We start from the raw sequence: 15,002 nt of genomic DNA on the forward strand, positions 1-15,002 counted from the left end.
AAAAAATGATGAAAATTACAAAAAGGTCATCCATGCAGAATACAAAAATAAAGGTATTCTTAGGTTACTGCAATAAGAAAAAGTTGAATCTGAAAGTTGAACGAGAGTGATGCATGACTAGGTTTGTGTAAGTGCAATAGATAGAGATATAAAAAAGATTAGAATTAGAAACCTCAACAATTCGAAGTTCATTCAAGAGAGACTCCGAGGGAACGGTAATTGTCTGAATTATATGAGAACGCTGGAATGGGAAAGAAAAGAGTAATGAAAAGCAGAGAAAATAAGAAGTAAAGATAAAATGGAAATAGAGAGAAGATTAGGAAGTGACGTAGTCATCTATTAGTTTGTGGAGTTTGAACTGAATTTTGCCAAGCGTGAGGAGAAGTTTTCCTGCAATAATAGAATGGAAAAAAACAAAGGAAGGGGTTAGGAAAAAGGTGATGAAGTGCGTGCGGAAGTGGAAGAAGAAGTAAAAGAAGAGTATAGTGCCAGTTTCATCTGCGTGGTCATTTAAAGCGGTCTTCTCGAGAAGACAAGAGCCCATGTCTCGCAAGGACTCAGAGAATTCTGTAAGAAGAGAATAATAGACGATATGAAAAGCATGAAAGGTGAAGAAAAGAAAGAATGAACGAACGAACGATATTCCAACGTCCCAACCCTACCATAGGCACTACTGGCGGTTGCAGCGGCGGCGGAAAGCAAGGTGTCATAGCAGTCCCTCATGTCTTGCATATCCTGAAGAGCAATTCCAAATCAATTCCATCCGTCAAACCCTAAAAGTAGAGATGTATTGTATGATAGGGTAGGATATGTTGAAGAAACATAGATGGAAAGAGAAATGCGAATGTCGAGGCGTGCGTGCGTGCCTGGGTGGCCCGAGCAAGCTCGTCAAGCTGGCCCAGAGGCTGAATGAAGTTGGAGGAGTCATCCTTGCGAGTGCGGTTGTGGTTGTGATTGTGAAGCGCCAGACCTCGCAATTTCTTCAGAGAGCTCTTCATCGATGTCTTGCAATCGTTTGTTCTAATAACTTTTGCTTTGTTTGTTCGTAACGAATGAGGGATTAGAGTGAAGAATAGCAAACGGAAATCGCCGCCAACAACGACAACGAGGAGGTGGTCAAATCCCCTTCCCCATCCCAATCAGACCATTTCTTTCTTCAACCGCTTCCTCTGCTTACGCCACCAACTCCTCCCACGCAAATTCCACCACCCCCAACCTTTCATTATTTCTATTATTAATATTATTATTATAATTACTACTATTATTTATTTTTAATAATATTGTATTTCTATTTACCATTACTATTATATTACACTATAAACCAATTATTCTTAACCTTCTTCTTTCTAGCATATAAAAAAAAACATGAGTTTATATATAGATAAAATATGTTGTTTAATGAAAATAAACAATATCTAACCATTATAGAAATATATGTGTTTACATTTTCTATAATCACTTCTTTCTCCCTCTCTCAATTCTCTTTTTGTCATTACTCCATCCTTGATAATATATCTCCCATTGCACAGATCTATGTGTTGTTCCTCCCTACACTTCTATAATCACTTCTTCCTCCCTCTCTCAATTATCTGCTTCTCATTACTCCATCCTTCTAATCATTGAATTATACTATAAAACTATTCACTCAAAATACTTTCGTTCATTTGTTAAAAGTCAAGGCCACACCTTCCATGCATACAATTTTTTCGATTTTTTTTTTCTCCAGACAATAATCAATACAAAATGTTGTTCTCCAAAATGTAAGCTTTTCGACTTTGACTTTTAAAATAACTGCCAAACTATTTTTAAAAATTATGCTCCCTAACTAAAACAAAGACACTTTTTTTAAATTAAAATACTTCGTACACAGAAGATATAAAAAGTGACACCGAAGCTTCTAAAATACAATTTGTCTGCAAAACTAAATTATTTATCACATTTTAACTCCACTCCAAGAATAATGTAATCGAATTTGATATCATAACTTGCTTTGCGAAAGTGAAGTCAACTTCATACATCGAACATAATGGTTTACATTTCAGAGCATATTTTGCATGTAATTCTCGGCTATTTTCTAGTAATTAAAGCTTAGATTTTATGTATAACTCCCCAGTTTTACGTTCAGGACATTTTGTGCTTTCTGTGAGATTTTGTTATAAAAAAGCATTGGAAACAAATAACATGCAAAAAGAACTAAGAAAACATATTTTGGAATTTATGAAAGATTTTTTATGAACATATGATCACTTAAATTTTTGTTCCGAACCCAAGTACACACAATACAATCAGTATATGTGAATTGAGGTATTCTTCACCTTCAATTTTAAAATTCTTTTGTTGTCATGTCTTTAAATACATAAAAAAGTTAAAAGAAAAAATATATTTAAATTATCACTCATACAAACTCTTAAATGATTTAAGATTATTAAATATAATAAAACAAATGTTAATTGAGGTCTTAAGGAACCGATCGTTTATATTTGAAACTACTTTTTTCAGTTAAGGGCTAAGAAAAGGAGAATTTGTGTTCGAAATAACGATTTCATACCCAGATACAGCATTAATATTCTAGTAAAGCAAAAATAAGAACAGAACATTTTATCATGTCAAAACGGCAAACAGAATAAAACTGAAAAGTTATGGATGAAAATAAAAGGGAAGAAAACATTACATTTTCAAATTCAGAAAATAACAACTTCGAACAAACAAAAAAAAAAACAAAGTGTTAATATATTTTCCTTCCATTTTAAATATTTATCCAATTATATAATATTTGTACGACTTAAAAAATTAACCCCATCTTTTGTCCTTCAAAACGATCTCTCAAATATGATTTACTATTGTCAGTGACATATTTTAGAGCATATAATTAGGTTTGCGACATCAAATTTGCCAAATTATCTTCCATTGTTAATACATTGACATGATACTCAATGAAGTTGACAAACAATTATATCAAAAAGCAACGTCCAAGTGATTTCTCAACACATGATTCACGGCGAAAAGTTACCATAGATATAAGTTAAAATCGTTTACGCAATGGGTAAGATAACTGGAAAAGGTAACATTCGCAAAGAAAGTAAGAGGAAATGGCAAATGGAGAAATTTCTTCGACTGACGTTAACAGCAGCCAATATGATTTCGTGGGTATTGCTAACCGAAAGAACGGCAGAGAAAATCGATAGTTATATAAGTAGTTTTAGGGGGTTCACGGTGACTAAGACCAAGCACCATTCACAACACCAAGTACCCATAACCTTGTTCTCCCCAAGGATACGGACCTCATGTCAAATCAAATATCTCTAGCCTGCCAAGTAACTAAAGCAGTAAATGGAATTGAATTAAATAAGAGCTAGATCTTTTGCATAGAACTGGTCCACTGGAAAGAAACTCGATAATGTATTCAAAAAATTGACTACTTAGTTATTGCCAATCAGAAACCAAAACACAGAAGACTTCCCGCCCGGTGTTATTGTTTTCCAAGTTATTAAACTTCACTTCCTCCCATATATATGCTGGCTGAGAATGGGGAAAAAATGTATGGCATCTGTGAGTCCTGAAAATTAGGAATATACAACAGAACTTTTTAACCAAAGCCCAGCATAACCCGCAAGTTAAAACCAGCATTCTTTGGTTGTAATTTCTTCCTGCTGTTTTATGGTGGAAATTTGGGGGAAAATTGTTTTTGGTACATCAAGGATTACCAAAGAACTAATCAGGACATGAAAGTTTTCCAGAACTTTCAAGCAGCTGCAGCCAAAGGCACCGATCTGTGGCATGCTCTCTTCGCAGCTCGAACAATATCTTCAATCTGTCCATCCACATAAACCAGAAAACAAATCAGATTTAAATTCTCTATACACTTGTACCAAAACCTTGAACAAATTAGCATCAATACTCGTGTCACACAAGACCATCATGTCCAGGCTATCACTACACCCATTCAAAATAAAAATACATTTCTGGATCAAAATAAAGAAAACAGATCTTCCAAAACAAGTTGACACATTCAGAAGAAACAAATAATATTCCACAATCATTACCTGCGGAACAGCCAGTCTCTCCAGGTTTGCTGCGTATGGCATAGGAACATCAGCCCCAGCAATTCTCTCAACCGGTGCGTCAAGATAACCAAAACTCTCCTCAATGACAGATGTGCTGCTCAAGAGAAGTATACACTCACATGATTGGCAAGAGTTGACCAGAAAGATACAGAGAAAGTCAATGCAAAGAGACAAACCAGATTTCAGCCCCAACACCATGCTGAGGAAACCCTTCTTCAACTGTCACTAGCCTGTTGGTTTTCCTGACAGAAGTATTGATCGTTGATCGATCCAGTGGTCGGATTGAACGCAAATTAATAACCTATGTGGATAAAGGTCATTAACCATTATCATCACCCAAATGAAGTTTTACAGAAAGAAGGGAAAGTTCATTACTAACTCTGGCAAATCTTACCTCAGCGCTGATTCCTTCTTTAGCCAGTGTCTCAGCTGCCTAAAACACCAAGAAGAGATATTTAAGAATGTTGTCTACTTTGGTAGTACAGAAGGGGTTAGAGATTTTAAACTTTTTAGAACAGCAAAATATTCATATCTACACCACAAAAGGATCTCACGGTAAACAAACCTTGAGAGCATAGCCAACCATTTTTGAATAAGCTGTAATAGTTACATCTTTTCCTTCCCTCTCAATCTGATAGTGATAAAATGCGTGAAGCAAACATGGATTCAGTAAGAATGCATTATTGTGTAGTAAATAACTAAATATGGCTCTAGAAACAAGGATTCGTACACTACAGATAATTAACTACCTTTGCTTTTCCTATGGGAAGGCAAAAACTGGAATCAAGAGCTTCAGCCGAAACAGGGAATGACTCACCATATCTAGGGGACATAGTGTACAAATTAAATATTCTTCGGAATAATAATAATAATAATAATAACTGGTGTTAAAACTATGGCAACTTATTTTGCGGGTAGGGGGTTGTGTGGGGTTGAGAGAATCAAGCAGCAAAACTTACAGCAACTCATTTTCAAGAAAAACAACAGGATCGGGGTCCCTTATAGCAGCTTTAAGCAAACCACGTGCATCTTCAGATGAATACGGTGACAGGACTTTCAACCCAGGGCATGAAGCATACCAAGATGCATAACACTGCATGAAAGCAAAGTTGTAGATACATAGATGAAATCTAAAGTATTTATCAGTTCTCCACAGCTCTAAAGCAGAGTACATTCAAGGCAGAATTTAACGAAATAGTGAAATAAAGTTTGTACATAAAAGAAAGCAGCTTGTAGAACCATACTTGAGAATGCTGGGCACCAACCCCAGCGGCAGCACCATTGGGTCCTCTAAAAACAATAGGTACAGATATTTGCCCAGCAGACATGTAATTGGATTTTGCGGCAGAATTAATAATATGGTCTATTGCCTGCAACAATAATTAAAATTCAATGAGTGGATAGAAGTTAAATAATTAATCAGCAAGCTAATAAACCAAAGATGACACAGCTGGATACCAGAGAAATGAGGCTAAAAACTAAGCATAATTACACATGTTGATACAATATTCACCAGAATTAATTATTATTCAATGTTCAAGCTACAGAGGCCACATTAAGATAGCAAACACAAGGCCTACTTCACGCAGAGGATTGTCAAGTAACCAAATTGCAGCAAAAAAGCTTGTCATCTAATAAACTAAATTGATTTCTATGGCATTGATGTGATGTTCAAACTATTTTTTAAAACACTACAGAATTGCTTATTTTTAAAGTCAAATATGATTGGCACTGTTAACAATAAACTGAATCCCTCTTTTGAATACTGAGATCCGCAGCTTTGCCCAACAACAAATCCTTAGGTTTATATCTTTAACAGGGTAGTCAGACACAGAACATTAAAAGCATTAAGTAAGTCATCCCTGCAATGCACAGAGAATTACTTCAGGTTTTCATAGAGCAACAATCACAAGCCCAAAGCATGTAAAATCTTGATCACTATTGGTGATTTGTCATGTGACTCCTCTAGTTGTATGCCATTTACTAGCATGCATTGTTTTTCACATCCCCGCCCCCTCTAGTTTGAGATTGGCTATTATCCATTGTTTGCTGTTGTTTTCCAGCAACCTGCTGGTGTTGACTATTATCCATTCTTGTCACCTCGGTGCACACTTGGACAACTCATTTTTGCTTTGATGTTCTCTCCTTTCTGTGTTGACTAGGTTGCACTTCAGAACCCACATGATGTCATCCCTCCAACACATCAGAGGCTCAAACTTGTCAAGGTTTGGCACGATACTCTTTTCGTCCTTAAGATCCTTTGTTGCCAATAACTTATTAATTATTAAAAATTATGCCTAAGAAAATAATGATAATATTTTGGGACTATCATCATGACATCTATTTATGAATGATGACTATGCCTTTTACAGAGTAATTTTTATTTTTTGACCACTTATATGTCTACTAGAAATTAATTATATCATTTATCTTATATACTCTTGTGCAAAGCATTTTTGAGTTGGGTAGGCACACCTATATCCTGATTATTAACACAGCCTTACAGGCAAGTCGACATTTATCCTTGAGGAATCAATCATCGTGTATTGAAAAAGTCAACTCAGTTATTCCTATCACTAAAGAGAAAACTCATACAATGTTATCTAATCATCTTCATGTACAGCCAGGTTCACATAACTTTAATACACACACACACACACACACACTTGCATAAACTAAGTGTTGACTCTGTAAGAAATGTAACACTTAACTCCACACTAAATTTAACAAAGAAATGATGCAATAAAGATATAATCCTACCTGCATGGAGAAGTTAAAAGTCATAAACTCCACAACAGGCCTTAGACCATAGTAAGCAGCACCAACTCCAATACCAGCAAACCCAGCCTGTATTATATTTCACAAAAAATTATGTAAATCCAACACATGCAACCGTGTATAAATCCTGTTCTTTTTTGGGCAGGGATCGGCAGTTAAGTTCAATTCATAAAAGACAGTCTGTTAATCTCATTTTTAAGATGGAGAGCCAACCATGGTATTGAAAACAGTATTCAAACACAGATATTAGAGTACAATGTTATGGCGAGGAGCTGAAAAGATCAATTTTCATGTTCAATAAGCAATCTGTTACAAAAAGTGAAAAGCGGCACACATGAAGAACACAAAAGCCAAAAATAACATCCCATTCTAATTCCATGGAATGAATCCCGAAGCCATCATCATGTTACTAAAGCTTCAATTTGTTTCTTTTATAGGTTGATTCCACTAATGACTCTTTGAACATATTAAAGTTGGACCTTGGCAAGTTCAGAGAGAAATTCAAAACTGGTTAGATGCCAAAATATTACAAATTTCATTTAGAGAAGATTCAAGGTGAAACACATGTGCTTTATCACAAACTCTAACTGATAACATTGTGCTTGGGTTAGTCATGCCAGCATCTTGGTAATTCAGAAAATGAAGAATGGCAACAAATAACATTAAAGGGTCGGCTTAATGTATAGTTTGAGTTCATCATTTGTTTTATAATTAAATATGGGTTTTTAACCAAAAATTGAATACTTATGAATTTCTCACTGCGATTTTTTTTTCTTTCTTGAATGGTACTAGATCTAATAGACTAAAACTGGGATAGGGTTAGAGCCTCAAGAAGTACCAAATGTGTCCAATTTGCAACCATTGTTACCTAAAAGTAAAGACAGTGAAGCAGTGTAACGAATTGAAGGGAGGGACGGAAGGAGATGGTAAATAAGTTGCAAACCAAATGGGTGGATAAGTATGAAGTATGAAAGAGATACGAAATGTGCGCAAGGAAAATGACCTCAGTGATTGGGGTATCGAGAACCCTCTCAGGGCCATACTTCTCGAGCAGCCCCTTGGATATCTAAAATGAAAGAAGAAAGAAAGTTAATAGGTAATACAAATTGGTATCGAATTGGTAAATCCAGAGGTTGGCAAGACAAGTAAACTAACCTTGTATGCACCCTGATATTCCCCAACCTGCACTTAATCAGAAGGAAAATGAAGGACCAAACTTAAGAGAAGAGGGCAAAGGCGAAAAAGAATTAAAAAAAATGTAAAAGAGAATAGAATAGAATACAAATGGATGACCTCTTCACCCATCAAGAAGACTTTAGGATCAGCTGACATTTCCTCATCGAGTGCGGTGTTGAGAGCCTCTCGAACAGTGATCTGCAGCGAAAGACGTGAATCTGAGAAACGGAGGGTTCGGTTGATATCTAATAAGAGATTAGATGAGATCAATAATACGAACCTCTTTGGCGGCAGAAGAAAATTGTCTGATAGCGGAGAAGGCAGGGCGAATGCTCTGAGTCTGCAAAAAAGAGTGTGCGTTCTGTTGTGTTCATCGTATGAAGCAGAGTGAAATGCAATTGCAATCAGAAAGAAATCTTACCTTGTGCTTTATTACACCGAACATCTTGCTTCTTTGATCTTCAATCAAGCAAACAAAAACAAGAAAGTCACAAAAAGTCGTAACCTATCAACGAATTTCATTTTTTATATTAAAAACTAAAAAATTAATCGACAAAATGCGCGAGAAGCAGATATGAACAAACATCTATGGCGGAAACAACGACCCTAGAACTAAGTAAGAGGCGCGTGTGAGGATTCAAAGAAAGATCTGGAAGAGGATGCAGAAGAAGATGAAGAAGAAGCCGCACCTGTAACTGTAGCTGGATCCGATCGTCACTAGCCTAACGATACCCACACAAACGAGTATGAACCAAACCAAACAACCCCCACACACCCTTTTTCTCTTGCCCTTCCTCCTTTCTTATTCTTTTCAATATAATTATTTATTTATCGTTACACTTTTCTTTTTTTATTTATTATTCAAACTCGGTTTTATTTGAATATCGTAAAATAATTTAGAATAAGGAAATTTCTCAAAGTAGAAAATGATACTGATAAAGAAATTATATTTACTAAAAATCCAATATTACATTCTTCCACTTTTTAAAAAAATTTAACAGTTTTTGTCCCATTGAGATTTGTTTGTATAATTTTAGAATAATGCTTTTAAATGCCCTTACAAATTATCTTTTAAAGTATTAACTAAAAAAGATCAACCAAAGAAAAACCTTAATTATAAAAATTAATATACTCGCCAACCACATGGGTTGAGCGAGGTAGGTTGGTGAGGCAGGCACAGGCTGCTGCTGTTCATCCTCCCTCACGCACAACAACCCCGTTCCATAAACAACACTTGTAAACTTCACATTAATAATTAAAACAAAATTCTTGATAATATATTTTTCCAACTAAATCAATTACTTTTGTACTTTAAAATATTCCACTTTTAATATCGAGAATATTAAGTTTTAAATATTTGGTAAATTTGAATATTTTAATACGAGTCTCTAATAAAATATTTTATTTTATTAAATACTTATTTTTTTATAATTTATTAATTAATATTTGTTATTTGTTTTTTCATGAACCAGGTAATTTTTCTATTACTTTATATACTTATTGTTTATAAGTGTATACATATATAATAAAAAAAATAACTTAAATAATTCATATATTTCTTATAAATTTGTATATTTCCAATGCAATCTCTACTAAAGAACATGTATTTAAGATAGGGTTAAATATCTTTTTAGTCCCTAAACTATTGATCGTTTCTGGTTTTCATCCCTCTTCCAAACTAAGGTACAATTTGGTCCTCAATCTTTAAAAAACGTTCGTTTTAGTCGAAAAAACAAACTTTTTGAGGACTAAAACGAGGACTAAAAACAAAATTTTGATAATTAAAACGAACGTTTTTCTAAATAATGAGGACCAAATTGTACCTTAGTTTGAAAGAGGGACGAAAACCAGAAACGGTCAATAGTTTAGGGACTAAAAACATATTTAACCCTTTAAGATATTTGTAACATTAAAGCAAAAGTAAAACCTTAACATATTATCTATGTTTGAATACAAATTGTTATTTCAACACATGTAAAATAATAATTTTATATAAATTTATGCAATATGTGAATATTTTATATTTATATTGTTAAGCTTGTATAATAATTAGCAACTGTGAAACTCATTAAAAAAACTTACTAGAGCTTTCATATTATAACAATGCAATCAAGCTTCAAAACATATACATCAATTTTATTACAGCACGCTATGGACAATATTTATTGTTTTTACTTGTAATTTTTTTATTAGTATTTATATTAACCTACTTTTGTGTGTTAGAAACTGAGGTGTAAGAGTGCAAGGTCATACTAAAATTTTTATTGTTCTTTTAATATTTATAAAAAAATATTGGATTATTCTTACCCTAATGTAAATATGCTTACATCATTGCTGAATTTTCTTCATTACTAACTGTTTTATCTTTTTTTTTTCGAAGGTTCTTTCTGTGATACTAATATAGTGTTTGTGGGTTTATTTTAATTTATATGGTGATATTTTTCATTGAGTGCTTATATTTTCATCCTATTTTAAATATATGCTCAATAATCTATTTACATGATCATTTGGGTTGCAAGGTTTGTGCATCTACCTTGATTTTTATGACAGTATTTTTCATTGGGTTATTTATGCGTTTACTCTATTTTATATAAGCTGAATGAAATATCCTTATTTTGTTTTAAATACAATTAATAACAAGTTTATTTTGATTTATGTGGTCGTACTTTTTATATGTCTACCTTGATTTTTGCAGCAATATTATTTTTCATTAAGTTGTTTAAGTGCTCATTCTATTTTGGTTTAATACCTATTTTGGTCCCTGGATTTGTAGGATGTGTTCAAAGTTGTCCTCCTTTTTTTCAAAAGTTCACAACCGTCCTATACGGTTCACATTAGTCCTTTTTGATTACGGCGTTAAAAAAATTAACGGCAGAGTTGTCTTCCTGGCGAAACCTGAATGAGCTGTACAATTTCTTATTATGTGGCATTGTTTTGCACTTCCCGTACTCTTCTGCAGCTTCCTCCTTCTCCTCCTCTGAAAACCTTTATCTAGTGAAAAAACTTTTTCTCTCCACTTCCTCAAACTCCACCATTTCTTCCTACCTCTGCGCCCTCCACCTCACCTCGTCAGAACAAAACTGCCTTTTAAAAGGAAATTATTTACTTAATTTTCAAATTTAGTTAAGAGGTTGTGAAAGAGAAGAGGCACAAGGAAGTGTTGAGGGAGGAGAGAGACATAAACGCAGGCAGAGCTGCAATTGCCAGAGTGGAAGCGGTCCTCCCCGACTTTCCCTTTTTGTTAATCTGATATAGTTTCAGTTCATCTCAATGGCACATGATTAAAGCAAGGTTGAGATTGAATTTAAATTTGGAAAAGGGAACTTGTGTCATTGTATATTTTCAGATCTTGTAATACTGTATTTCCTCAAATCTTGTGCCACTGTATATTTCCAGATCTTGTAATACTCTTCTCTTTCTCGTATATGCGTAAAGATTGTATTGATTGAAATTGTTTTAATGCCCTCACCAACATGGCTACCTACACCACACTCCTTTACCGCGCCCTGGGTGCGATGAGAGTGAACGTGAGCGAGTGCGTGGTGATCGTGCGAAAGGGCAGGGAGATGGGGAGCAGCGTAGCAGTGGAGAGAACCTCATATCTCAGAACCTCAACGTTGAACACAGAAAGGGGAAAAGGGGATTAGGGTTTGGGAAGCAGCGTGCGATTCAAGAAGATGAAGAAGTGTGATAAAGCTTTTGAGTGAAAATGAGATTGCTATGTGCCAGTGTCTTATTGGCTGAGCTTGCCAACTAATTGGACAAGTCATTTAATTTTTGCCAGGAGAGCAACCTGCCGTTAGTTTTCTAACGCCGTAAGCAAAAAGGATTCACTTAAACTGTTTTTGCAAAATATAGGACGGTTGTGAACTTTTGAAAAAAAGGAGGACAACTTTGAACACATCCTACAAATCCAGGAACCAAAATATGTATTAAACCTTCTATTTTAAATACAAGTTATATAAAATGTTATGATTATGTCTTAAATACATTAAGTATATTTACTCAGATTTTGGTGGTAGCCACTCTATTTCATTACAAAGATAAATTTTTTAATATATATCTAATTTTGTTTTAAAAATGTCTTAATGACTTTTGTGTTGGTGTTTATACGGATTATTTTCTGTCATCTAGATATTGAAGCAAATATAAGAGTTTAGGGTTATAATGAGATTAAAGGAAAAAAAAACAAGAGTTAACATAATATTTTTTTTAATACAATTTGTTATTCTATCATTTTTTTAATTAGATGGTTTTTAATTTTTTTTCATATAAGTTTATTTTATTTTTAAAATGTATTAATAATGCTTTTATGTTGTTGTTTTTACTATCACGTTTTTTGGTGATGTGTGTATTAACCTTAAGATCTTTATGAAATTAATGTAAAAAGTTGAAAACTAACGTACTAGTTATTTTTTAATAGAGTTTGTCATTCTAACACATGTATAAAATAATATTTTTAACGAAATTGTGTTTTTATATTTATATTCTTAAGCATGTAAGTAATTATAAACCATCAAACTCATTCCAAATATTTACTACAACATTTACTTGTAACATTACAAAAACACAAGTAGAACTAACATGCAACAAATCATTTATAAAACATGTATAATTACTTTGATACACTCAACAAACATCATATAATAATTATATCAGACACTCTCATACCATCATACAACAATTGCACCACACATACTCATCCCATCATACCACAATTCAATCGCACCATAGATACTCATCCCATCATACCACAATCCCTAATAGACACTCATCCCAATACCCAATAGACACTCATCCCACAATACCCAATAGACAATAATCCCACAATACCCAATAGACATTCATCCCACAATATCCAATAGACACTCATTCCATAATACCCAATAGACACTCATTCCACGATACCCAATAGACACTCATTCCACAATACCCAATAAACACTCATTCCACAATACCCAATATACACTCATTCCACAATATCCAATAAACACTCATTCCACAATACCCAATAGACACTCATCCGGATGATACGTTGATGAGCGGTCACTGGAGGTTATGCACTTGTGATGACTTCTACTTCTTCTTACAAATACACTTTCAAAATACTCCATACCATCCACAAGGTTAGTCCTCAACACTATGTCCAAAATCGGCACATAGACCAGAACCTCCTGCCCCTCTCACCACATAATTCATCATTCTCTACCTGAGAGTGGATGGTTATTAGAGTATCAGGATAACCTCCAACAACAGGACCCTCAGCATCAACATATACACTAATACCATATCATTACAAAATCTTTCCACGAGACTCATATCATGCTCATATTCCTCAACTCATATTATACCATTACAAAATCTCCCCATAATACTCATATCATGTTCAGATGCATAAATTCAAATCCAATATAATAAAATACAATCATCACATAAATGATACAAAATGAATATATCACAAAATAAATTAACAATAATAAAATATCACTATAAATGGTCACCGGAGAAGAATCAAATGTTTGACGAATCAAACTCACCACAAACACCAGTACATATGACTACTCACAACTTACTGGATTTGACCAGGGTTGCTCTATGATCAGGGATGTATAAACTCCGATTTTTAAGATTCCTCTATCCTACCATCACAAATATAACCTTAATATATAAATGTTTTGGGGAACTAAGAAGTTGAATCTGGCATAGCCGGTTAGACATCTTCTTATCCTTCCAGAAAGATGAATCCAGCACATATTTTATATCAATTGAGTATATTGCATAATAGTTTAACAGTACTTAATATGTTCAATAGGATTTAAGTTAAAAACCTATCGAGTAGATTTCCAGGAAAGAGAGGTGTGTCACAATGGACAACTTATGTACCAAGTCTTTCCTTAGCCAAAGTGTTCCTCAACTAGTTTTTAACAAATTTCTTATTTACAGATTCAAAACAACAACATATAATATTAACACAAAAATTCAATACAACAAACACCTATGTTTTTCATTAACAATATTCACACATAATTTCAAGACATGAATAGTAATAAAACAATACTAAATCATAATATAAAAGCTTAGAAATGTTAGTTCTCCTATCTCTATTCCAGACATAGAAAGCTTATAATTCCTCTCTACTTTTTGGTGCAAAATCCCATCCCCTTGCTTGGTATTTATAGGCCAAGATTCTAGTACTATTTGGTGTTATATATATATATATATATATATATATATATATATATATATATATTATCATTTCAATCACCGAAAGATGTTTTGGTGTTTTGCTATTTCAATCACCGAAAGTTTATTTGTCCATTTGTTTTTTTTTTTTTAAAACAAAAAGGTAGAAAAGAGTTTGAACCTATATTCTTGAAATCACCACAATTTTCTACCATTTAAGCTACCAAAATTTCTTATTTAGCTTTCCACAATTTATTTTTACATAAACTTATTAATTATATTTTCCATTTATAAAGAAAAATTTATTACTACTAGTAATAAAATTTACTATTAAGGTAAATATTTTTCATAGGTCTTACCGAGTAACATATCTTAGACTTTTTTAAACGTAGATATCATTTTCAATATTATATATATATAATTTTTGTTGTATTTGTTTAGACTTTGGTAACAGCGTTTATATTAACTTGTAAGTTTGAGACTAAAACATATATGTGATGATATTAAGAAGATTGAACCAAATGTAAAAGTTTATGATCTTATTAAAAAAAACTATCAATAATAATATTTCGTTGTTAACGCTTAAAATTAGTTGGTTAATCATAATTATTATAAGTAAAATATTTATTTATCAAATGTTTATTGCTAAATTTTATTAATAGATTAACAAAAAATTCATTGGATAATTGTTGGTAAATAAAATTTATTGATATATTTATTCTCTCTTTTTTTTTCTTTTCTTCTTATTCTCTTTATTTATTTTTCCATTAATTTTTAAGTTAATGAAAATTTTATTATTCT

At 33.1% G+C, this 15,002-nt stretch overlaps 2 protein-coding genes across 3 annotated transcripts; both read right to left on the reverse strand.

Moving 5' to 3' along the window:
- Positions 1-25: 25 nt before the first annotated feature.
- Positions 26-1,224, reverse strand: LOC124849245 (uncharacterized protein At2g33490-like). Its single transcript, XM_088114421.1, has 5 exons — positions 867-1,224; positions 663-735; positions 490-567; positions 329-390; positions 26-241 (listed from the first exon to the last, which is right to left on the reverse strand). Exons 1-5 carry the CDS (start codon positions 996-998, stop codon positions 65-67), a joined length of 522 nt encoding a protein of 173 aa, XP_087970547.1. The 5' UTR covers positions 999-1,224; the 3' UTR covers positions 26-64.
- A 2,117-nt stretch (positions 1,225-3,341) lies between these two features.
- LOC124849205 (pyruvate dehydrogenase E1 component subunit beta, mitochondrial) lies at positions 3,342-8,832 on the reverse strand. 2 transcript variants are annotated; one of them, XM_088113838.1, is made up of 15 exons: positions 8,708-8,832; positions 8,440-8,477; positions 8,299-8,358; positions 8,136-8,216; positions 7,998-8,024; positions 7,846-7,908; positions 6,825-6,911; positions 5,309-5,434; positions 5,024-5,157; positions 4,814-4,886; positions 4,630-4,695; positions 4,459-4,497; positions 4,241-4,365; positions 4,044-4,158; positions 3,342-3,811 (listed from the first exon to the last, which is right to left on the reverse strand). In XM_088113838.1, the coding sequence occupies exons 2-15, from the start codon at positions 8,461-8,463 to the stop codon at positions 3,743-3,745; spliced, it is 1,089 nt and encodes a 362-aa protein (XP_087969964.1). In that variant the 5' UTR covers positions 8,464-8,477; positions 8,708-8,832; the 3' UTR covers positions 3,342-3,742. The 2 variants fall into 2 exon arrangements, with proteins under 2 accessions (XP_087969964.1, XP_087969966.1); XM_088113840.1 differs by having other exon boundaries at positions 8,440-8,523; positions 8,708-8,807.
- Between the last annotated feature and the right edge of the window lie 6,170 nt (positions 8,833-15,002).

The sequence above is a fragment of the Vigna umbellata genome, chromosome 4 (assembly GCF_029865625.1).
Source record: "Vigna umbellata cultivar VRB3 chromosome 4, Vumbellata_1.0, whole genome shotgun sequence".
Taxonomy (NCBI): domain Eukaryota; kingdom Viridiplantae; phylum Streptophyta; class Magnoliopsida; order Fabales; family Fabaceae; genus Vigna; species Vigna umbellata.